The sequence below is a fragment of the Rhinichthys klamathensis genome, unplaced genomic scaffold (genome assembly GCF_029890125.1).
Source record: "Rhinichthys klamathensis goyatoka isolate OS25496 unplaced genomic scaffold, OSU_Roscu_1.1 h1tg000289l_1, whole genome shotgun sequence".
Classification (NCBI taxonomy): Eukaryota; Metazoa; Chordata; class Actinopteri; order Cypriniformes; family Leuciscidae; genus Rhinichthys; species Rhinichthys klamathensis.
This window is the reverse complement of record NW_026606808.1, coordinates 2,282,659-2,307,249: the sequence shown is the minus strand read 5'-3', so window position 1 is coordinate 2,307,249 and position 24,591 is coordinate 2,282,659. Positions and strand designations below refer to the sequence as shown.

At 40.2% G+C, this 24,591-nt stretch overlaps 2 protein-coding genes across 2 annotated transcripts in view; both read left to right on the top strand.

Moving 5' to 3' along the window:
• Positions 1–12,291, top strand: part of LOC130103483 (uncharacterized) — a gene marked incomplete at its 5' end in the record, with an annotated part of 29,104 nt that extends 16,813 nt beyond the window's left edge. The window contains 2 exons of the mRNA XM_056269734.1: positions 11,892–11,983; positions 12,100–12,291. Of these exons, the coding sequence (XP_056125709.1) occupies positions 11,892–11,983; positions 12,100–12,247 (240 nt within the window). The remainder of the gene's footprint in view (positions 1–11,891; positions 11,984–12,099) is intronic.
• A 1,727-nt stretch (positions 12,292–14,018) lies between these two features.
• On the top strand, positions 14,019–24,191 carry LOC130103517 (adhesion G-protein coupled receptor G7-like). Its single transcript, XM_056269761.1, has 9 exons — positions 14,019–14,265; positions 14,366–14,523; positions 14,732–14,896; positions 15,255–15,367; positions 15,459–15,790; positions 20,116–20,197; positions 23,461–23,619; positions 23,714–23,873; positions 23,969–24,191. Exons 1-9 carry the CDS (start codon positions 14,139–14,141, stop codon positions 24,143–24,145), a joined length of 1,473 nt encoding a protein of 490 aa, XP_056125736.1. The 5' UTR covers positions 14,019–14,138; the 3' UTR covers positions 24,146–24,191.
• The last annotated feature ends 400 nt before the right edge of the window (positions 24,192–24,591 follow it).

Genomic DNA, 24,591 nt, shown 5'->3' with positions numbered 1-24,591 from the left:
ATCAGCACTATCAACTATTTTAACACTAGCAGAGGGAGCCGAATATAGAAGGCGAATCCATGAGATAATATTGTGCCCAAAGGCAAACTATTTTAATAAAGTAAATAAATAATTCCATTCCACACGGTCAAATACTTTTTCAACATCAAGAGAAATTATAATTTCAGAGGTCTTAGACAGAGAAGGACTAAAGAGTATATTTAGCAATCGCCGGATATTAGATGACATCTGATGTCCCCTAATAAACCCAGTCTGATCCTCAGAAATAAAACTGCGATGAGAATTTCTTATAAAAGTCTAAGGGAAAGCCATTAGGCCCTAGAGCCTTGTTACACCGCATGAGACCAATGCATGTGGTAATTTCATCTAGCCTGAGATCTAATGTCTCCTCTGTTAATGTATTAATAGTGGGTATACTTAAATTATGTAGAAAATACTCCATTAAGGAAGCATCAGAAGGAGGTTGAGAAGCATAAAGACTGGAGTAAAAGGAGGAAAAGACAGAGTAAATTTTTTGAGGGTCAGTAACGAGCTCATTAGAATGGTTATCATAAATCTGCGTGATATAGCGTGATGCTGACTGCTGTTTAAGCTGGGAAGCAAGAAGATGGCCTGCTCTTTCCCCATGTTCATAATAAGTGGCTCTAGTTCTTTTAATCAAATATTCAGCTTTATTTGTTGAAAGCAAATCAAATTCAGTTTGTAACCTTGAACGTTTTAACTTAAGATCAGGTTTGGGATCGCTTGAATATTGTCCATCAACCTCTAAAATTGAACGGATAAGCTCTTGTTGCCGAGATTTTCTTGTCTTGGCTAAGTGAGACTAAAGGAAATGATTCGACCACGAATAAACCCTTTAAATGTATCCCATAGAAGAGAAGCAGATACGGTTTCCGTTTTGTTAGTCTCAATGAAAGGGTTTGTATTTTTGGATAGAAATTAGCAGAAGTCAGTTCTGGCAAGAAGCCCTAGATCGAAGTTCCATTGAGGTCAGCTCTTAAAAGCGGGCATAAAGGAAATATCTAACACATGGGGGGCATGATCAGAAATAACATTGGCAGAGTAATCTGAAGAAATAACTGAAGAAAGAAGGGCTTTATCAAGGAAGAAATAATCAATATGAGAGTAAACATGGTGCATACCAGAGAAGAAAGAAAATACTTTGTCAGAAGGATGAAAAAAGTGCCAGGGATCTATGCAGCCTATTTGATTTGTTAGCGAAATTAGAGAACTGGACATAGCGGAAAGAGAAGAAGATTTAGTCGCAGATTTATCAAGATTATTATCGATAACATATTAAAGTCCCCTGCAAAAATAAGGTGATGAGTGTCAAGATTTGGGATTTTTGAGAAAAGCATAGACATAAAAGTAGGGTTATCCCAATTTGGGGCATATACGTGTCGTTTACTAAGACTACTGCAGTTTGAAAAAGAATACCACTGACGATTACAAAGCGGCCTTCAGGATCTGAAAGTACTTGCTCTGCTAGAAACATGACTCTTTTATGTATCAGAATTGCAGTACCTCTGGATTTGCTATTAAAACTAGAATGAAATACTTGACCAACCCATTGTTTACGCAGTCTGGTGTGATCACCTGTACGCAAATGTGTCTCCTGAAGAAACATAATATCAGAGGACAGTGATTTTAGATGAGAAAAAACTCTGGAGCGTTTTAATTTAGCCACCCATCCCACGTACGTTCCATATAACAATTATAATATTGTGTCCAACCCCTCCCCCCTTAGAATTCACAGGTGGCTTATTCAAAGAACTGCAAAGTAGAGCATAATAATCTAAAATGGGTACAAAAGAAAAAAAAACAATGCTTTTTTAAACTCACCGGGACTGGCGGATTAATGTGAGAATAAAACACGGGCTTAACTTTAGACACATGAAAGGCGGGATGAATTCTCCTGTACGCTGGAGGGAGTTTGAGTCGAACCGTCAGCGGACTAATAATCTTGGTGACGGCAAACGGGCCAATAAATTTAGGAGCAAGTTTTTTAGAGATTGGGCACAAAGGAATATTCTTGGTAGAAAGCCACACTCTTTGACCGACGACGTATACGGGAGGTTTCGACTGGTGGCGAATCTCCTTATCAACGCCGCTAGTAAAGTTTCTCAGCAAAGTTTTGGTGGTAGAATTTTTCTGCAGCCTCAGGGGAGTCGAAATAATGCTCCGTATTGTTGTATGACACCGGGTAGATCATGGCGGGTAGATCATGCAAAAACGAACACCGTGTTTATATAACAGGCCCTTGATCTTGTTGAACGAAGCTTTCCTATTAGCCACCGAAATGCAGAAGTCCTCATAGAATTTGATTCAATGTCCCTTGAAAGTAATTTCTTTTGACGATTTCGCGAATTTGAGCACAGCCTCCTCTATGTAGCGATGAAATCTCACTATAATTGGACAGGGATTTTGACCTTGACAGGGTTTGGGCCTTAAGCTCTGATGGGCGTGATCAAGCTCCGGTGGGGAGGGAAGAGCAAGACCAACGACACGAATATTCTGCTGTTTGGACTGCGAAACGAGGTCTTCCACGTTAGCTCTTAAATCGAAATTCTCGAAATTCCCGAAAGTCGCCGTCACCAACTTCGACTGAAGAGTAGAGACCTCCTGTTCGAGATGTGTGATCCTGTCGCTGTGGTCGGATAAGCTAGTTTAAGCTAGTCTACTTAGTTTATCAAGTTCGCTCACCAGTGTGTCAGTCGTTAGCGGGTTTGAGGCGTCGTCCGACATCTTGCCGCTTTCATGCCCAGAATTAGGCATCTTGGTTTGCGGATTGATTTTACCACCAGCTCGCGTGGTGACCAGCTCAACTCATCTGGAACATATAACTTTAACAAATACCAACAGTAGCACAAAAATAGCTAAAAAGCCCCAAATGTAGTTTTATGAGGAACAAAATATTAAATTTATGCCGGAGCACTAACACCACGCGTCTCTTCACTACATGGCAAAACTGGAAGTCCCACCAATGCAGTGTTGAGAGAACCGGGCTAATATGGTCATACTTCCTGGTTCTGGTAAGAACTTGAGCTGCTGCGTTTTGGACCAGCTGTAGTTTGTTTATTAAGCGTGCAGGGCAACCACCCAGTAGAGCATTACAATAATCTAGCCTTGGTGTCATGAACACATGAACTAACTGTTCCGCAAATGCGGTTTTACAGATACTTTAATAGACACGTGACTTTCAAATGAAAGATTGCTATCAAGAAAGCACACCCAGGTTCCAAACCGACGATGAAGACTTGACAGAGCATCAATCAAGTGTTAGACAGTATTCTAGGTTATTACGTGAGGACGTTTTTTGTCCAATAATTAGAATCTCTGTTTTTTCAGAATTAAGTAGTAGGAAGTTACTAGTCATCCAATTTTTTATATCAGCTATGCATTCCGTTAATTTTGTGAATTGGTAAGTTTCATCAGGACGTAAAGAAATATAGAGCTGCATATAATTAGCATAACAGTGAAAACTAATGCCATGCTTCCTAATGATATCTCCCAAGGGTAGCATGTACAAAGTGAACAGTAACGGTCCTAGTACTGAGCCTTGTGGTACACCATACTGAACTTGTGATCGATAAGACATGTCTTTAATTACTGATACAAACTGATAACGGTCAGATAAGTATGATTTAAACCATGCTAATGCAATTCCACTAATGCCAACATAATTTTAAAGTCTATTTAACCCCCTGGGGTCGGCTATCGCGCCGGCGCGATTGTCTCGCTTTTTTTCTTATCAGTGTAAAAGAGACTCAAAATACTCGGTTAATTTTGATCTTACATATAAGTGTTGTACATCATTAGATCCTGTTAAGTTTCAATTTTTTTTGTGGATACTCACAATAAAAACAAAGTGTTGTGCTTTTCACCAAATAAAGAAAAACAAACATGATGCGAGTTCTGCGTTCTCTCTGTCAGTGAAGTCCATTCTGAAACGCGTCCTAAGATTAACTGTAACTCCGCGATTACTTGTCACACAGGCACGAGAGGTTTTTCTTTATGAAGCTTAAATTCTCTTCTTTTAAATGAAGTAATTTATATAAAAAACAAATATTCTCAGTTTATGCAATCTGTATGAAAAGAGAGTGCTGTCAGTATTTTTTCCCCCAGCTCATTACACTTCATTACGCGTTAATCTGACACGCCCACGGAGGACGCGCGCTATTCAAACGCAAATGTCGAGGCAAGCCATGACAAAGCCCACATCAGCCGTTCCACCGCGGCGGTAAAATGTGTGGTGTATTTGCTGCCTTTTACCGCTAAGAGGCGCTACAATCATAGACTCTGAAAAGTGTTCGTTTATTCCGGTTTAAGGCCAATTTATACTTCTGCGTCGGGTGCACGCAGTAGGTACGGCGTAGCATACGCACAGACGCGTACCATACGCCGTACCCTTCGCCGTAACCTGACGCGCACCTCCTCAAAAATGTAACTACACGTCGCGACGACGCGGACCGCAAGATCTGTGATTGGTCGGCTTGTAGCATCGCGTTTCCTCCTATGCATTTCCGGCGTGTTCTTCTGCACCGCCCGCCATTTTTAAATTCTAAGTACAGCGAAACTGTTAAAAAAAACAAAAAATTTACCTTTTCCACCTCGATAAGCTCCAACTCCAACATGATCTGCTCTCTTTCAGTCGCCATTGCTTGTAGTAACCTAAACTCAAAACAGCCGCGAGGAATCTTCTTCTTCTTGCCGCGAGGAATCTAAACACAGTGGAACATTAAAACCCTCCGCCGCCAACTAGCGTTTCGGCGCTGTACTGCAGAGCAACGCAGACCTAAACGCAGAAGTATAAATGCTCATGACGGCGTCGCCTACGTGCGTAGCCTACGCCGTACACTACGGCGTACACTCGACGCAGAAGTATAAATTGGCCTTTATTCTCTCTAATGCGTAATCTGCTGCCGCACCGCGCTGATTCAGAGCGATTGAAAGCTGGTAGCAGAAGAATTCAACAAGTGAAACGTAGTTAAAATAATTCATAATCACAATACTGAAATTAGGCTACTGAAATGTAATTGAATAAATAATGAAAACATTTCAACATAAAACATTGCAATAAAAACATTTAGGCTACATGAATGAGGCTTTACAACTTTAACAGCATACAGAAGACAGCTCAGTGATCAACGCAACGACACGAGCTTCGAGGAGCTTCATTCGACCCGAGATCGAATCTCAATGTAGCATACATGTTGTTAACCGATGTTGTCCTACGTTTATATTTTCCCACCTTGATGCTTAAATAGGTAACTGTTTATATCTGTTTACTTATTTAAAGTCAAGAGTTTTGTTTGATTATCATTACAACATAAATTTGCTACATTCCTGTAGAACCGCAGCCGCTGCACAAACGACAAAAACTGATGAAGGAAGATTGTCAGCCGATTGCATCAGAAAATGAAAATGAAGAAGCTCGTCTTTAGTCTGCTAAATTATTGTGTAATGTAAAAGAACACTAAAATTACTTAAGTTTGAAACCAAGTTCGAACATTTCAAGGTTTAAATTGTTTAATGTAAAACAGGGTTGCATCTTGTTTAGAGTTTATTTCTTTTGCGATGCAAAATAAGAAACACTAGGCTAATCTTATTCTTGCGACATTTTAAATTTGTATTGCCAAAGAAATTACAGCTAAATTAAACAATTAAAACAGTAGGCCTACAAAACGAAAATTGTCCAAAGAAACATAATTAAATTAAAAACATGCGTTTCTCTTTGCCTCTCTCGCGCTGGATCTCTTTTTAACAAGTTTATTTAGTCTCCCTCGCTGCGCGCGCGGGTCTCTCTCTCGAAATTAAACATTTCAGGGTAAAAACACATAATAGAGCTGATAATACTGTATATGTCGCTGCGTGTCAGCCATACAAATCACGAAAAAATTATTTAACCTTTAATTGTTGCTTCAAAGACACAGCATGCCTTGTTGAATTCACCTTACAATAACTTCAATTGAAATTTTGTGTGAAAAAAACTTTAAATAGGCTACAATAAATAAACTACAATATTTATAATTTAATAAGATATGGGGTCTACATTTGGACACAGATTTATCCTTACAATAATTTTGCCTGCTCATCAGGCTGGCTATCCGACACTCTCCATATGAAAGAGGAACATTAACACCTTTGTCCAGCAATGTCCCTCCAACCCCCCACAGGCTATCGGAGTCTGAGGCTGACTTAACACAAAGAGAAGTCGCAATTCACACTTAAATCGCTATTCTAGACAGTGTTGATAATGAAGGAATTAAATGATTTAAGTTACATGTAGCCTAGTGATATTTCTGTCACAAAAGTTTATTACTAAATATTTCATTATTTCAATAATTGATGAAATAAAACTGGTTTGGGCCAGCTTTTTCCAAGCAAAACTAAATATAATCTGAAAAAACGCATGTTAATTTGTTGTCATGAACAAAATGTTCAACTCAATATTAAATTCTACAGGGATCTTTGGATCCTTACAAGGCATGCAATTTGTGAATTAAGTTTTTATTTTATTTTGTATTATTCAAATAAATATCGAAACACGGTGCTTCGTGGTAATGCTGCTAAATTAAATAACATTTATAGAATAATTATGAACTTAAATGAAACAATATCGCAACATTTCGACAAATACATTATTTGATTTGTTTTTACATTTTAATTCAGGGCGATTTAGCCTACATAGAGCGAGATTTTAACCCTTGTCTTGTCATTTTCTCATTGGGAAGCGCTTAGGCTACATTGCATGTTTGAGTAGATCCTCTGTAGGCCTATACTGTTTTTGTCGTTAGCCTATATGAATACAAGTTTACAGTTTTGAACGATGTAAGCCTACTCTTATCTGTATGACCAAAAAATTACGGGGGGGATTAAAATAATTCAGCAGAAGCAGGGATGTTTAGACCAGAAGGAAATCCTAGTCCCCCCTGGCAAATCACACTTTACTTAAAACCATGTTTTTAAAAACTCTAGGTTGTGGGGAACAGACCTCTCTGCCATGCGCGCGCATGGTTTGGAGCACAATATCTGTCTCGCATGCACGCTCGCTCTAGATAGATTACGGGATATTTTAACTAATTTGCGGTATAACTAGTCGATCACGAGTGGCTCAACAGGTAGATCTATAGATAAACTATATCTTTTAGGAATTTGACCGACCGGGTTGACACTTCAGCGTGAGAAATCGGGGGTGTGGCGTGAGAGCGTGAGATTTGGGTCAATTGCGTGAGAGTTGGCAGCCCTGAAAAAAAAAAAAATATATATATATATATATATATAGTATATATATATATATATATATATATATATATATAGGCTATATATAATTAATTTTTTTACATAACTGCTTTTGAAATTACGATTGGTAGCCTATTATTATACAGATGCAAAGTCGTTCTGTTGGATACTATTTTTTTTCCTTAGTGTAAAATGGAAATGCATGATAATTGTATTTTATAAATATAAGCAAAAAAAACTGTATGGTGTAACAGAGTTTTAGAGCTAGACAAATCTAAATAAATATAAAATATACAGCAGACCTTGTTTGTGCGGGATTTGAACCCGTGTCATCTTGATGATGAACCCTAAGTTCTACCGCTCGGCTATGAATTTACTCACTGAGAAATATCCAAACGTCTGTTTCTCACATGAGCGATTTTTTCATTTAGCCTGTGAGTGTAGGCCTATACTTTAGCCTTTTACAGTTTTAAAAGATTATATCTTATCTGTATGACCAACAATTACGGAGTAGGCTATAAATGTTTGTTGTAGGCTTATTTGGAAATTACCATAACTTGTAGCATTTCATCCTTAGGCTACAGACATTAGCCCCACTTACGTTTTGCTAAATGTCCCTTTGCGCCACCTGGCGGTCGTTTCGCGAACGACTTTGAAATGCGACTGGTTTATTTTGACCGCGGTGGATGGCTAAAAATGGTATGTGGATGGCTAAAAGGTGTGACTAAAAATGTGCTTTTGGCTTTCATTTATATTTTGATTGTTTGTATATATATACACACTACCGTTCAAAAGTTTGGGGTCGGTACGATTTTAAATACTTTTAAAAGAATTCTCTTCTGCTAACCATGGCTGCGCTTATTTGATTAAAAATACAACAAAAATCAGTTATAGTATTAAATATTATTCCAGTGTAAATCAGCTGTTTTCTGTGTGAATATATAGTAAAGTGTAATTTATTCCTGTGATCAAAGCTGAATTTTCAGCATCACCAGTGTCAGTGTCTTCAGTGTCAAATGATCCTTCACAAATCAGTATAATATGAGGATTTGATGCTCAAGAAACATTTATTATTATTATCAATGTTGAAACAGTTGTTGGTCTGTCAGTTGTACAGTTTTTTTTTTTTTTTTTTGGATTCTTTGATTAATAGGGTTAGGGTTAGAATCTTTTGTAACATTATAAATGTCTTTACTGTCACTTTCGATCAAATTAATTATTCCTTGATAAATAAAAGTATTGATTTCTTTCCTCCAAAAAATAAAAATTAAATTCTCACTGACCCCAAACTTTTGAACGGTAGTGTATATATATATATATATATATATATATATATATATATATATATATATATATATATATATAGTGTGTGTGTGTGTGTGTGTGTGTGTGTATACATATTTATTTATTTATTTATATATATATATTTTTTCCTTGCATTCTTTCTTGTGTGACACCACTGAATGAAAGGCTCATTAGTATGCAGTCTGCTCAGGTGAGAACTGCCTAATTATTCATGAGGGGGTTGGGCCGTTCCGCCCATCCGCATATTGCCTTTGCAAACAAAAAAATGTTTTTCACAATTTAAAACAATCTATTGTTTTATGTGAATGATTAGGCAGAATGATTTTCAGATCAATTCGAAGCAAAAACTCTAGGCGACAACATCCACTAGTCAAAAGTCTTGTGGACAGATATTTAGTATGTTATTTGTGGCCTTATATTAGAAACTTTATTTTTTAGTTTTTTCAATAACCACGCATAAACAATATTCTCTCAACAATACAAACATGTATTAACATGTTGTTCACATATTATGGTAGCCCTGTGTGTGCTATATAGAGTGTAATTTAACCTGTGCCATTAATATGTTTATAAGCAACTGAAAAAAGCAGAAATGTCAGAGCATGCCAAAACATCTCAAGGACCCTGAAAACACCTCAGACCCCAGAGGGTTAAAAGAATGTTGTGGTCAATGGTATCAAATACAGCACTAAGATCAAGTAACACTAATAGAGAGATACAACCACGATCGGATGATAAGAGCAAATCATTTTTGACTCTAATGAGAGCTGTCTCGGTACTATGGTACGGTCTAAATCCTGACTGAAAATCCTTGCAGATATCATTTGTGAAGATACACAGTTGTGAAGATACTGCCTTTTCTAATATCTTTGACAGAAAAGGTAGATTCGAGATCAGCCTGTAATTGACTAATTCTATAGGATCAAGTTGTGATTTTTTAACAAGTGGTTTAATCATAGTCAGCTTAAAACTTTTTGGTACATATCCTAATGACAAAGATGAATTAATGATATTCAGAAGAGGATCTTTGACCTCTGGAAGCATCTCTTTCATTAGCTTAGTTGGTATAGGGTCTAATATACATGTTGTCGATTTAGATGATTTAACGAGTTAAAAAAATTCTTCCTCTCCTACAGTAATGATTAAATACATTTTTTCCTTAGGGAGACTAAAATACACTCCCTGATGCGATGCTGTAGTAGACGGTTGCATGGTTATAATTTTTTCCCTGATATTATCAATCTTATAAGCGAAGAAGTTCATAAAGTCATTACTGCTGTGCTGCTTGGAAACTTCTGGGCTTGAGGCTTTATTTTTCATTAGTTTAGCCACTGTTTCAAATAAATACCTCAGCTTTTGTTTATTTTCTTCTAATAGGGTTGAATAATAAGCAGATCTAGCAGCTTTTAAGGCATCTATTTATGCAATTGAGCTCTCCTTCCATGAAACGTGAAATACTTCTAGTTTTGTTTTCTTCTAGTTGCGCTCCATTTGTCTGCCTGCTCTCTTAAAGGGGTGATGAACTGAGAAATCAAATTTTCCTTGAGCTTTTGGCATCTAAGAGGTCATCATATTATAAGAATATCCTGTAAGTTTCAGAACTGAAAACATCCTTGTTAGTCCAATAAAAGCTTTTATTGACACCAGGCTCAGCAAACGACTCGTTTTTCAAAGTGGGGAACTATGACGACAAAGAGGATAAAACACCACCCCCGCAAAGGAAGATCAACGTCTACTTCAACACAGCCGGTTTAGCCCCGCCCACCAATTCGCGCATTACACGCATAGATAAATAACAATTTCCCCCACGTGCACTGACGAGTGAGTTGAAACTCATTATAATATGCAAAACTGTTATCCACTCACAGCAGTGGGCATTTACTTCCAAGTCTTCAATGCGAGACTCCCATAAAAACCGAGCGTTTTTGAGCTAGGCTCAAAACTAGGGTATTACTTATTAATTTTGATGTTTTAGATTGTAAAAACCAAGCGAACGTCATAAGTTGACCTCAGACAACAATAAAAAAAAATTAAAAAGCCAGTTCATGACCCCTTTAAGGGCCTGAGTGTGCTCGTTGTACCACGACGTTGGACTATTTTCTTAAATTTTTAAGCACAACGGAGCAACTGTGTCTAAAGTACTGGAAAAGAGAGAGTTAAAACTTTCTGTCGCACTATCGAGTTCTTCTTAGCTATCTGGGATGCTTAGATGATGAAACTGATCAGGAAGATTATTAAAAGCAATCTTTAGTGGCAAAATTGATAGGTCTAACATATTTGTAACACGGAGTCAGCTTTGCAGCCTTGGCTAAATGAAGTTTACACGAGACTAGATAATGATCTGAGATGTCATCGCTCTGCTGCAGAATTTCAATGGCATTAACATTGATTTTGTGTGATAATATTAGATCTAGAGTGTGATTATGACAATGAGTAGGTCCTGACACGTGTTGTCTTACTCCAATAGAGTTAAGAATATCTTTAAGGCCAATCCCAATGCATCTTTTTCGTTATCTATAAGTATATTAAAATCACCAACAATTAGGACTTTATCTGCAGCGAGTACTAATTCTGATTGTTGATTTCTTGATAAAGTCTGTATGGTGCCCTGATGGCCTGGATACAGTAGGCAGCACAAATCTCAAACGTGATTTATCATTTGCACTATATTTCCGATTGTTACATTAAGCACCAACACTTCAAAATAATTATATTTGAAACTTGATTTCTTAGTAATTCTGAAAATATTACTATAAATTACAGCAACACCTCCCCTTTGCCTTTTAGATGAGGTTGTTTATAACAGTAATCCTGGGGGGTGGACTCATTTAAAGTAATGTAATTGTTTGGTTTTAGCTAGGTTTCTGTCGAACAGGAAGGGTTCATCGTAGACACTGGTCTGAGCTAAGCAGCCACATACGCAGCAGAGTGTGATACACTGTGTATTGTAGCCAGCCTTAGGTGCCCAACACCCTGTCGCCGGTTTGTGGTTTATCACTTCTCGGATCACTGTTGGTAAATTCTCACCACTGCTGACTGTGAGCAACCCACAACCTTTGCCATTTCAGAGATACTCTGACCCAAATGCCTTGCCATAACAATTTGGACCGTATCAAATTCGATCAGATCTTTATTCCTGCCCATTTCTCCTGCATTCAACATGTTGATTATAAGGATTGTTATTGTTTTCTTACCATCTAATCTACCCAGACCTTAATATGTGGTCTTGTTAGAAGATGATCAACGGTATTTGCTTCACCTGTGACCGGTAATAATGTTTTGGCTCATCAGTGCTTATACAAACCAGAATTGTTTTGAGAAACTCTTTTTCTTCATTGTTTCAGGATATTGCAGTGTCAGCAGTCGCTACAGTCAGTCAGCTCCTGAGCGCAAGTCATGGGATGTACTCCTCTGTCGACCAAGCTGCAATAAATGAGTAACAAAACAATTCACACTTACTGCACTGACACTTACATACAGAACCATCTCAACCAAATTCGAAAGCACTTTCTTTTTGACCTGCTGTCTGACTTTTTAATTGTGTTTGTTTAGACTAACACAGACTCTACAGAAACTCTCTCTGCGTGAGAAGTCAAATCCATTGCTGGTGCAACCGAACATGGCAGTGCAGTCACTGAAGGGGCAAACTCCAATCCGACAAGTGCAATTAACCTCTTTTAAAGGCAAGTTTGAAGCTTAAATATACAACAGAACTCTCTAGAAAAAAAGGTGAATTTACGGCATGTCAAAATGACAAGATTCCGACTTGTAAAAAGTGTTCATGACCTTGTAGAACTCGACCCTGTAGAATTACAGTACCACCGGGCCACTGCAGATTCATTTTGGCATTAATAGTGTTACCATAGAGATGCATAATTACAAGTCTGTGGACATGAACAGCTTAGAGTACAACGCCACATGTTGTCATTTTGTAATTAAGAGATGGTGTGAATGCAGCAAAAGAGGAAAAGTCATGATGCAGTGTTTTTATTTATGTACACTGCTGGCCAAAAATGTGGAATATTTTAGAAATTTTAATGTTTTCATATGAAGTCTCTTATATCCGCTGCCAAGACTGCCATTTGCCCAAGGAGCCTCTGAAAATATTTCAGTTGTACCACTGTTTTGTGATTGAACAGTTTCAAGCAGTTCAAAGTTTGTGAAAGACGTCCTGTCATGGGGATCGAGTCCAACTTCACACAGAGAAAAGTGTAAGGGCTGTAAAAACCTTCTTGGCTGGAGGGACAAGCTCTATCATGTCCTTTGCTAAGAGGACAGCGATCTCCACCCGAATGACAGCAGAGTTCTCGCCTCGTACTGAAGTAGAAAGAACGCCACTGTATCTGTGCGCCTGGAGAATAGTACAGCCGAACTGGACTGTTCTGATGAGCCAGCATGACGGGCTGGAAAGCGCTAGCCAATGCGTCCAGACTCTGTACTAGCGGCACCAATGGAACGAGCGAGGGGGAGTAGGAGTTGCCATGTTGTGAGGTTTTGCATCCCTTGGCACTTGTGGTGAATGGAGTGTCAAACACCTACTTTGCTCACCGGACCCACTGTCGAGGGGACTGCGCCTCATTGATAATCTCACACTTACCTTTCTCTCTGCTTAGACCCATTGCAACAAATTGTGGGGAGCCCAAGTATTCATTTCCACCAAGGTTCTGGGGCGAGTATTTAATGTCTGGCCATCGTAAAAATAAAATAAAAAACAAGGTCCATTAACACCATGTGTGTGTGACCCAGGGAAAGAGACAATTCCTATATTTCTGACCATGTAAAGGTCCCTCCACCCTCCCATGGGGCTCACCCAAAGTCCTGTGGCCCCAAAATGTGCATTCCACGACTTTGAAATCTCGGGGTAGAACGGGACCTCAGTTGTGCATTGAGCTCCGACCTCAGGAACCAATCATCCAACCATAAGTGTTTGGAACAGAGTGGAGAAGTCCACTCAAGCCCAATGCTTGTAGGGGCCCGGGAAGTCATGGCTGCCAACTCTGCGTTAGCCACAGACTGAACTATGACACCCGAAGATGGAAGATCAGATGAGTCATTCAACTCAGAAGGCATAAGCCCACCCTCCGATGCTGTGCTTGTTAACTCATCTTCCTCATAGAGAAGAGAAAGAAATCATCTGCACCCAGAAGGAAACGGACGGAACTGCATCTTTAAAAAGAGGAAATCTGCTGTGCAGCTCTTGGAATTCACTCTATATTAAGGAAATTGCCTCTTTCAGAACACCGCTGATACACCCAGGTGAACTCCCTGCACTTATCTCTGCAAACGCTGAGAGAGACCGCTGATGTTTGCTCTGGTTCCACACGCCAATTTCATAGGTGTAAGGGGCTCCCAAGAATGACCCCTAGTATCTTTATTTCAACACAACATCAGAAAGGGTACTATCAGTGTACCTACAAGTTCACTTATGCATTAAAAAAGTGGGCCAATTTTGTCTACTCGTATATTGATATTATTATAATTATACATAAAGTAAAAATATACTTGAACTTTACTTATGTATACTGAATAAAATGTAATTATACTTTTCTTTTTTTGTAAGGGTTTGGACAGTTAGCGTGCTTCTAACAGTCATGTTTATCTTCATTTCTTCAGGGCAGAGTGATACCTTTTTACCTGACAGAATAAAACTGGATACGACACAGGCTGAGATTTCCAAAGATAACATTGACTTTCAAATGAATGTCATGTTCAGTGAAGGTCTACTTTCCCCCTTGTTGTATTTTATTATTATTTCACATGAAATTGTTGGTTGAAAGTGGTATTTTAACTATATTAACTTTGTCCCTTATTTTTGTAGATTTTGATAAAGATGTTGGGTTTGTCCTCTATGATAGTGATCAGTTCTTTCAGTCAAAAAGCTTTCAACCTTCTTTGGATACCAAAAGAAGAGTAATATCTGCTAACCTTCAAGAACATCTTGGATTGGACCACATTGAGTTTGCATTCACACCATCGGTGAGCAGCTAGTCCAACAACACAACATGCCTTGCTGTAGCTTATTAATAATGAAACTCTTGAAAAATAAAGGTTCCAAAAGGGGGTTTTGGTTCCCTTAAAGAACCTTTCAGTATATAGTCCTAAACCATTTTTTTTCTTAGTGTGACATTGACAGAGGTCGGCACAGGTATGGTGTTCATGAATTAATACATTGTTGAACTTTCAGGTTGATTCCACACTATCCCTCAACAACTTTGCATGTGTGTTTTGGAGTTACACTGAAAATTACTGGAGCCCAGAAGGCTGCTCCAAAATATTGAACTCCTCAGGTCATGTAGTATGCAGCTGTCAACCGAAAAATTTTAAAAATGCAAACTTTGCCATTCTGATGGTGAGATATATTTGTAAAAGGATGTAAATATCATTGATATTTGACTTACACTCTAAAAATTAAAGGTGGTTTTCAGAGCAATGCAAATAGAAGATACATATTTGCTTCACCAAATAACCTTTTACTGAACAATTCTTAATTCTTAAAAGAACCATTTTTTTCTTATTGTAAAGAACATTTTTAATAATCAGAAGAACCATTCTCCGCTATATACAACCTTTTGTACAATGGAAATGTTCCATGGAATGCCAATGAACCAAAGATGCCAATAAATAACTTTTATTTTTAAGAGTGTAAAGTCTATGATGCTGTGAATTAAAGTCCATTGCAACTAGAATTTTAGTGTCATTTTCTGCAGGCATTTGATATCAACTATCAGTATTCTGAAGCCTTGCATTGGATCAGCATCACCGGCTGCGCTCTGTCTGTACTGGGTCTGTCTGTCACAGCTGTGTACCAAATCATAACCAGGTAAAGGCTTATAGTTTACACTGTTAAGCATAGCCACAGCTATTTGAGAGGTGAAACTTTTTATAGCTTATATTCATACATTTTGCCGCAGGAAGTCAAGAGGAGGCAGTCCTACTCTGCTAGTTGTGAACATCTGCATCAGCATGACGGTTTTCTACCTTCTCTTCATCTTCGGCATAAACAACCCTGTCCAACATCTGAGTGTGGCAAAGTTGTCTGGTCAGAACATAGTTCCCGAGTCAGACCATCACAAGTACCCAGATGAGGGTCCCTGTACAGCATTTACAGCTCTGCTTCAGTACTTCCTGTTGGCCACGTTCACTTGGAACACTCTGTACGGCCTTAATGTGTTCCTCCTCTTCCAAAATGGAGCGTCTGGAACACCTCCATGGTTTCCAAAGGTCTCCCTGGCTATTGGATGGGGTAGGGGATATTGAACAAAACACTAATGTATTATGATTAACGTCTTGGTTTTCAGTATGGGTTAAAACTATATATGCGTAAATGTATCAACTGGTATAAATATTAACATTTTTATTGCTGAATTATTGCCAATTATGGCCTTGGCCAAATTATTTTCTGCTGCTGAATCATTAGAGCCACAGCAAAATAAATCCTTTTTTTTATGTCAAGAAAGCATTGCTTTCTGTTGAGTTTTCCTCACAAACTTTAATGAATAATTTCTCATTTAATCACCCTGGTGTTGTTCCAATGCCGTATGTCCTAAAAACAAAATGTCCTGCTCGTGCTTGTCCATACAATGGCAGTGAATAGCAACCAGCATCAAGATTTTTTTAAAATATGCAAAAGCATCAAAGAATGATCCCATGCGACTCATGCCATATGTTCCAAGTGTTCTGGGAGTATACTATAGGGTTTAAAAAAAAAAAAAAAACCAGAAACTTCCTGACCTTAGCCGTTGGTCTTCTGTGCACTACTGGGCAATGTGCGACTTTGAGCCTTCCCAGAGATATTTAACTCAGTTAAAAAAGCACACAGATACTTTTTTGGGGGGAATTTCTAGGCATTTCATGGTGCGTTTTTGTTAATCTTGATTTCTCACAACTTCTGTGCAAGATGGAGTGAACTGCGGCTCTAATAGAATGCACACATTGCGCAGCCGTGCAGAGAAGACTAACTGCCAAGGTCAGGATTTTCATTAAAAAAAAAACCCCATAAAACTTTTGTTTGGTTTGTTTTATATACCCCCAGTAAACATGGAATATAAGTGTCACGGTGTGGTGTGGAATGAAGACAGGCTGAGGCAAAGGCTCCAATTCAAACTTTTACTATAATCAACTAACACAAACTGGTAAAGGCAGGTAGACAGGCAGAAGTGTAACACTCACAATACAAGGTAACATTTACAAGAACCAACAAAGACAGACTGAACAGAGAGAATTTAATACAGATACAAACGACCACTAACGAGGTGAGGACAGGTGACAGATGATAAAGACGATGAACAGGTGGATGATTGAGGGAGTGAATTCAGGTATGGAGACAAGGAGGATTTTGGGTAGTGTAGTGCAGACTAAGACAGACTGGTGCAGACGGAGACTGTGACATAACTCTCCCCTCCCGGTAGGCGTGACCTCATGCCGTGGAACAACAGGGGTGGGGGGGGTGGGCGCCCTGAAGCCTGATCACAGGAGCGGGAAGCCTTCAGGGCGGAGCCGAACGTGGCCGTGGCCAGGGCGGAGCAGGACGAGGGCGTGGCCAGGGCGGAGCAGGACGTGGGCATGGCCAGGGCGGAGTAGACGAACCCTCGGGTATCCAGGGCGGAGCTGTCGGACTCTCGGGCATCCAGGGCGGAGTGGCCGGACCCTCGGGCGTCCAGGGCGGTGGTGATGGCCTTCGGGTGGCCATGGTGGTGAGGACCCCTCGGGTGACCATGGTGGTGAGGACCCTTCGGGCGGCCATGGCGGTGAGGACCCTTCGGGCGGCCATGGCGGTGACCTATGGCACCCCCCCAAAAAAATTATTGGGGAGAGTGACTGGATGAGGGACAGGCTGGGCAGACGTGCCGTAAACCACCTCAGGCTGGGCAGACGGGATGTGAGCAGACCCAGACTGGGCAGACGGGACGTGAACAGTCTCTGGCTGGGCAGACGGGACGTTAACAGTCTCTGGCTGGGCAAGCGGTGAGGGCTCTTTGCTGGACGGGACCAGTGGCGAAGGTTTTGAGCTGGGCGGAACCAGCGGTGCAGTGGGCTTTGAGCTGGGCGGAACCAGCGGCGAAGAGGGCTTTGAGCTGGGCGGAACCAGCGGCGAAGAGGGCTTTGAGCTGGGCGGAACCAGCGGCGAAGAGGGCTTTGAGCTGGGCGGAACCAGCGGCGAAGAGGGCTTTGAGCTGGGCGGAACCAGCGGCGAAGAGGGCTTTGAGCTGGGCGGAACCAGCGGCGAAGAGGGCTTTGAGCTGGGCGGAACCAGCGGCGAAGAGGGCTTTGAGCTGGGCGGAACCAGCGGCGAAGAGGGCTTTGAGCTGGGCGGAACCAGCGGCGAAGAGGGCTTTGAGCTGGGCGGAACCAGCGGCGAAGAGGGCTTTGAGCTGGGCGGAACCAGCGGCGAAGAGGGCTTTGAGCTGGGCGGAACCAGCGGCGAAGAGGGCTTTGAGCTGGGCGGAACCAGCAGCGAAGAGGGCTTTGAGCTGGGCGGAACCAACGGCGAAGGAAGCTCAGGGCTGGACGGGACCAGCGGCGAAGGAAGCTCAGGGCTGGACGGGACCAGCGGCGAAGGAAGCTCAGGGCTGGGTTCATGGGCTGTAACGAATGTGTGTGCTACCCACACACACAAAACAGCCATGGATCCCACAAGGAGCACTGCGTCCTCCAGAGCTGGCTGGATGGTCTCTGGCTGGACGGTCTCTGGCTGGACGGTCTCTGGCGCAGGATCAGCGGGCTCTGAATTCCAGATGATGATGGGTGTCATGGTGAAGATGGCTGGTGTGTGTGGTTGAGTGGTGATGTCCTCTTCAGCCTCACCTACGGTGAAGGTTGAGCCACTCAACCACAGCACATAATCCAGGTACTGGACAAAAGTACCTGGGATTGCTTCCGCTGGAGCTGGTTGGTACAGAGGATCATCTAGTCCGCACCAGAATACGGTCTTCAGGACGTCCTCTGTCCAATCTACGAGGTGAGAAATCTGTAGGAAATTTTCCACATACTTTTCGATCGTGCGGCCCTCCTGGAAACAATGAGTCAGACGGTCAACAGGGTTCGAAAGGAAGCGGCCAACTTCCATGTTTTTTCTTGGTCGGTTCCTCTGTCACGGTGTGGTGTGGAATGAAGACAGGCTGAGGCAAAGGCTCCAATTCAAACTTTTACTATAATCAACTAACACAAACTGGTACAGGCAGGTAGACAGGCAGAAGTGTAACACTCACAATACAAGGTAACATTTACAAAGACAGACTGAACAGAGAGAACTAAATACAGATACAAACGACCACTAACGAGGTGAGGACAGGTGACACAGATGATAAAGACGATGAACAGGTGGATGATTGAGGGAGTGAATTCAGGTATGGAGACAAGGAGGATTTTGGGTAGTGTAGTGCAGACTAAGACAGACTGGTGCAGACGGAGACTGTGACAATAAGACTATGTGTTGCATGGGATCATTCTGTGATAATTTTGGATATTTTTTAAAAGCTAGATGCTGGACCCTTTTCACTGCCATTATATAGATGAGTGCAAGCTGGATTTAACATTTTTTTTTAAAAATCTCCCTTTATGGTCCGAAGAAGAAAGAAGGGCATGTGGCATTAGCACAACACCAGGGTGAAAAAATGAAGACTTTTTTTGGGGTCATTTTAGGGTGAACTTTTCCTTTAAGGTTTGTTAAACGTTAATCATCTAAAATACTATGGCAGTGGATTGCAACCATCAGTTTGAAGCTCAAACAAAGCTTCCAGCCAAATTAACATACGGATTCGACTTAAGTCTAAAGTGCAACTTATGGGAGTAATGCGACATATTGCTGATATTTATGCTACGCCATGCTACTTCTGTCAGATGGTTGCAATCCACTGCCATTAAGCTCGGAAGCGTCAGGGTGTTTATTAACTCCGATTGTATTCGTCTGAAAGGAAAAAGTCATATACACCTACGATGGCTTGAGGGTAAGTAAATCATGGGATCATTTTAATTTTAAAGTTAACTACTCCTTTAAGCATTATCTAGAGCAACCATGCGTTTCGAGCATGTCGAGTATAAACATAGGCCTATATATAATCGCCAAAAGGTTTTCAGTATGTTTTTGAAGATTACAAAGTTGAAGAGGATTCAGAAATCACTCATCTTGTTTAAACTAAATACGAATAATTGCGTGTATTGAAAAAAAACCCCCACTAATGACTTGGCGAGAAGATATTCTAAAACTGTATTTCAAATAATTGTTTAGTTATATTGATCAAGTAGCTTTACTGCAGTGTACATGACTGTATTTTAATTAAAACGTTTTTCAGTATTTTTAATCACTTTTCCAAAAACGAAAGAAAGAAAGAAAGAAAGAAAGAAAGAAAGAAAGAAAGAAAGAAAGAAAGAAAGAAAGAAAGAAAGAAAGAAAGAAAGAAAGAAAAGGTGTATATTGTCAACCAACTCTTTTATAATTGGTAAATCGTTTTTTCTTATTTCATCCACCTTGCATCCTGGGTATTAACTGCAAAATCAAACAAAAGACTAAACCCTAAATATGAAATAATATATCCAATATATAATGTCAATAAATCTTTTTCTGTTTAGTTCTACCCGCTGTTATTGTTGGCATCTCATTGGGTTCCACCTACAGTGTGAAAGAGCCTTTAGGTTATCGACAAGAAGAGTTGTAAGTATCAAATATTTCAATTTTTTAATACTCATTTTTATTACCTTTATGCCTAGACTAAAATGCATGTTTGAGCAGTTTTATGTCAGTGCCATTGTTTTGCCTAAAGATGCACACTAATGTTTTTAAAGGGACCTTTAACAAAAGCTACTTATCTCATTGGTTCTTGCTGAAGATCAAAATTAAAAAAGCTACTTTAATGCCCTTATTTAAGACCTAACCATGGCTTAATCTAAGCCCAGCCTTTGAAACCAGCCCTTAGGATAGTTCATCCAAAAAGAAAAATTCTGTCATCCTCACCCTCACATCGTACCAAACTTTCGACTTTCGACTTTTCGTAAGACTTTTGTTCATTTTCAAAGCACAAATTGACAGTCTATGCAACAACCACTTTGACACTTTGAGCAGTTTAGTCTAAATTTGATTACTATATATGATGAACAGATTGAATTTAGGCTTTTATTCTGAACATTGTTCAGCGAACATAAACAGAAGCTCAAGGATCCTTGCTTGCGTTGCTGAGAGCGTCAGGCTCGAGTGAAATCCTCGACCGTTTCCCAAAAGCTCAAGACTGGATGATTGGTATCTTGGGGATGGGGCATGCTGAATAGCAGCATCCCACTCCAGTGCCTTTCTTCCCCTGAGGTTAATGAGGAGGTCACAAAGTCGTGGAGGCACCTTTTTTTGCCCGAAACCACTCTGGTGCCCCCTCCACTACATCGATGGTTGGGTGGCCAAAGGGTACATGGGTATCTACCCCAGTGGAGTGTGCCGTTGCGATGCAACTATGCCTTCAAAATGCTGCCATCTGGCAGGGTACTCCTCATCTCCTATTCAAGGCCTGTAAGTTTTCGTCCATAATTACAGCCAAGGCTTACAGCAATGGCATCTCCATGCTGCATAATACACGTGAATGAACCTCATTGGTTCTTGCTGAAGCTCAAACGTGCTGCGTAACACGTGAGAATGTGAATTTCATTGGTTCTTGCTGAAGCTCAAACATGGTGCATAACACGTGAATGAATCTCATTGGTTCTTGCTGAAGCTCAAACGTGCTGCGTAATACACGAGAATGAAGCTCATTGGTTCTTGTGGAAGCTCAAACATGGTGCATAACACGTGAATGAATCTCATTGGTTCTTGCTGAAGCTCAAACGTGCTGCGTAATACACGAGTATGAACCTCATTGGTTCTTGAAGCTCAAACATGCTGCCTGCAAGCAAGCTTGAGCTTCCAAATACCATAACTGAAACGTGCTTAATATGTGAATAAAAGCTTAAAGGGGACATATTATGCCCCTTTTCACAAGATGTAAAACAAATATTTGATGTTCCAAGAGTGTGTATGTGAAGTCTTAGCTCAAAATACCCCACAGATAATTTTTTATAGCATTTTAAAATTGGCAAATTTGGGCTTGTGCAAAAACGCACCATTTTAGTGTTTCCCTTTAAATGCTAATGAGCTGCTGCTCCTGCCCCACTTTTCCGACATGAGAGGTCCTCTGTATAAGCAGTATCATGTAATACATAAACATACCTGAACTCCTGTAGCGAACATGAAACTCTTCATTGATAACTGAGTACCAACAGACTTGGTCAGCGGTTTTGCGTCTGTCTGACAAGCAATATCTCTTGTTTGGTTGCTCTATTCTGATGTGCTGTCCTTTACAAATAAAGATTCCACTATCAGCGCGATAAAAAAAATAACAACATTGCTGGACGGACTCACGGTGCTATCACAAACTTTATAAGTCTAAAGGCCTGTTCACACCGGGACGAATTTCGCGTGCGATATTCGCCGACGTTTAACGCCTCGTGACTAAACAAAGGGCGCCAATGTGAGTGTGCACACCGACACGAAAAACGCCACGCGTAAAAGCGTCATTTTTTTTAAAAACGCCTCGGGTTCGTTTTTTTTGTGTGACGCGCCGCGTCAAAAACTATCCAACCAATGAGATTGGCGCTTTTGCTCACGTGTCTGGAGCTTCTGAAGTTACAGTAAAACACAACTTGGGGGCGCTCAAACACAAAACGGTCTTGCCGAGCACACATACGTAACGGCGAAGAAGATATACGGCAAGTAGCGTCTACACTGCCGAGTGCCGGGAAGAAATAAGACGAGGAAGATGCAAGGCAAGATGAATGTAGAGCTGCTGGTCTCGTTGGTGTCGGAACAGAAAGAACTATATGACAAATGCGACAGCGACTACAAAAATCTTGATAAAAGAGAATATTATGGAGTGGTATTGCAGAGCAAATGGGCGCCAACTAATGTCAGGGAATGAATTTGCATGTTCACTCGGCTCATCGTCAGGGAAAATCGCTTGGGTGTGAACACAAAAAACGCGCTGAAAAACGCTGCCGAATAACGCGCGTCGATATTCGTCCCGGTGTGTACGAGCCTTAACATGTTATTATGAGCTTGACAAATTCAAAGGCAATTTGGAAAACAAATGCGTAATACTTGCTTCTAGATGTGTAGCTGGATCATGAATAGTTGGCACTGCTACATCCTTCAGGAGCAACTTTTTAGTAAATAGAGCTATGTGGATTAATACATCCAGCTACACAACACCGACAACGCTTGGGAGACATTCTCGTCAGTGCAGGAAGTGTACAACTCTCAACTCGCTGTGAACTCGATGCGGGCGGTTCTATGTTAAAACGGCAGTGTCTGTCAACACTCATGGGCGGGGCCTGTGGCTGTAGTGACGTCACTAAAGCCACATTCTGAGGACAGGTCGTTGGGAGACACTGCTTATAATTTATGGGGATTTAAAAAAAAAGAGGATTGGGTGGATTTTTATCACTGTAGGGTGGTTGTGTACACATAGTGCCAACACACATTTATGTCCAAACACCATGTAAAAATGAATTTTGCATAATAGGTTCCCTTTAAATTCAATATGTAAATCATATAAAGCGATCGAGACTCTTCAATAAATTTTGACTAAGCTGCTTAATTAATGTGGCTTAGTTTCATGAACCCTTTATGGAGTTTTTGAAGCGCAAAAGTGGCAGTTGCGTAGCTGTCAACGGAGGGACAGACAGCTCACAGATTTCAGTAAAATATCATTTGTGTTTCGAAGATGAACTAAAGTCTTATGGGTTTGGAACGATATGAGGTTGAGTAAATGAAAGAATTTTCATTTTTGGGTTTAACTAACCCTTTAAATGTAAAATAAAATATTTACTTTATTTATGTGTTTTTACATTGTTCTCTCTGGATTGTAATAGTTCAGTTGTCACTCTTCTTTGATGCAGTTGCTGGCTGGCTTCACTGGACGACAAACAGAAGTTCAATATGGGAAAACCTATGTTTTGGGGATTCTTGCTCCCATTAATGCTCATGCTGCTCTCAAACATGGCAATACTGATGTACTTCTCTCACAACATATGCAGGACCAACCCTAAATTAAACAGGTATGTTTACTTTGGGACCAGAAAAGCACTATCAGTTATCAACCAAAAGGCATTTATGAGAATATATTTAACCAATAACACTGTTGCTGTTTAGTTCACGGAAAACTCCTCTAAAGAAGAAGGTTTTGAGTAGTTTCTCTCTGGCAGTGATGCTCGGCCTGTCCTGGGTCACCGGCTACATTTTGATCATCACCCGTGAAACAAATCTCAAACTTATTCTGAGTGTGGTTTTCTGTCTCTTAAACACAACACAGGTGTGTTAATGCACATTGCACAAAAATGCACAAAATCTTATAATGGATTATAAATGAAATCAGCAATGCTTCTGTTTTTCTTTCTATTTCCAAAGGGGGTTCAAATATTAATTTTATTCACTCTGAGGCCATTTTTAAACTCACACCCAGCATTTCTGACCAGTCTGTGTGTGTCAAACATAGGCTTTCGCAGGAAGACTTTCTCTTTATGGAAAAATAAGATACCAGAAAGCAACGAAAGCTACAAATCCACTGAATATGAATTGGCCTGATGGGCCATCAAAGGTAATAACCTAAAGATAATTATTTTGAGACTTTTTTTAAAAAGGAATGATGACAAGGAGGAATATCAGCTTAAGTCAGATATTTTGTCTTGGTGTTCGTACAAGTGAAAAGTTCGTACTTTTTGTGTATGTATGAATTTTGTGAGTATTTGTGTGTTTATACACACACTTTTTTTCTGACTTTAATGTGTATGTGTGATATATTTAATGTATTTACAATGTTTTATTGTATGTGCCATTAGGATCTTTTGGGGCTTTGTTCACACTGAACACAAAACTGATTTGGCTTTAAATTTCAATCTTTAGGACTTACTGTTGAAACATATTTCAGGTTATGAAATCTGACCTGCTAATTACAAAAGTATTATAGGCTTCTATTCACCACGTAATGACTGTCATATGATTCACAGGAAAATGTGCCACATTCTAACTGA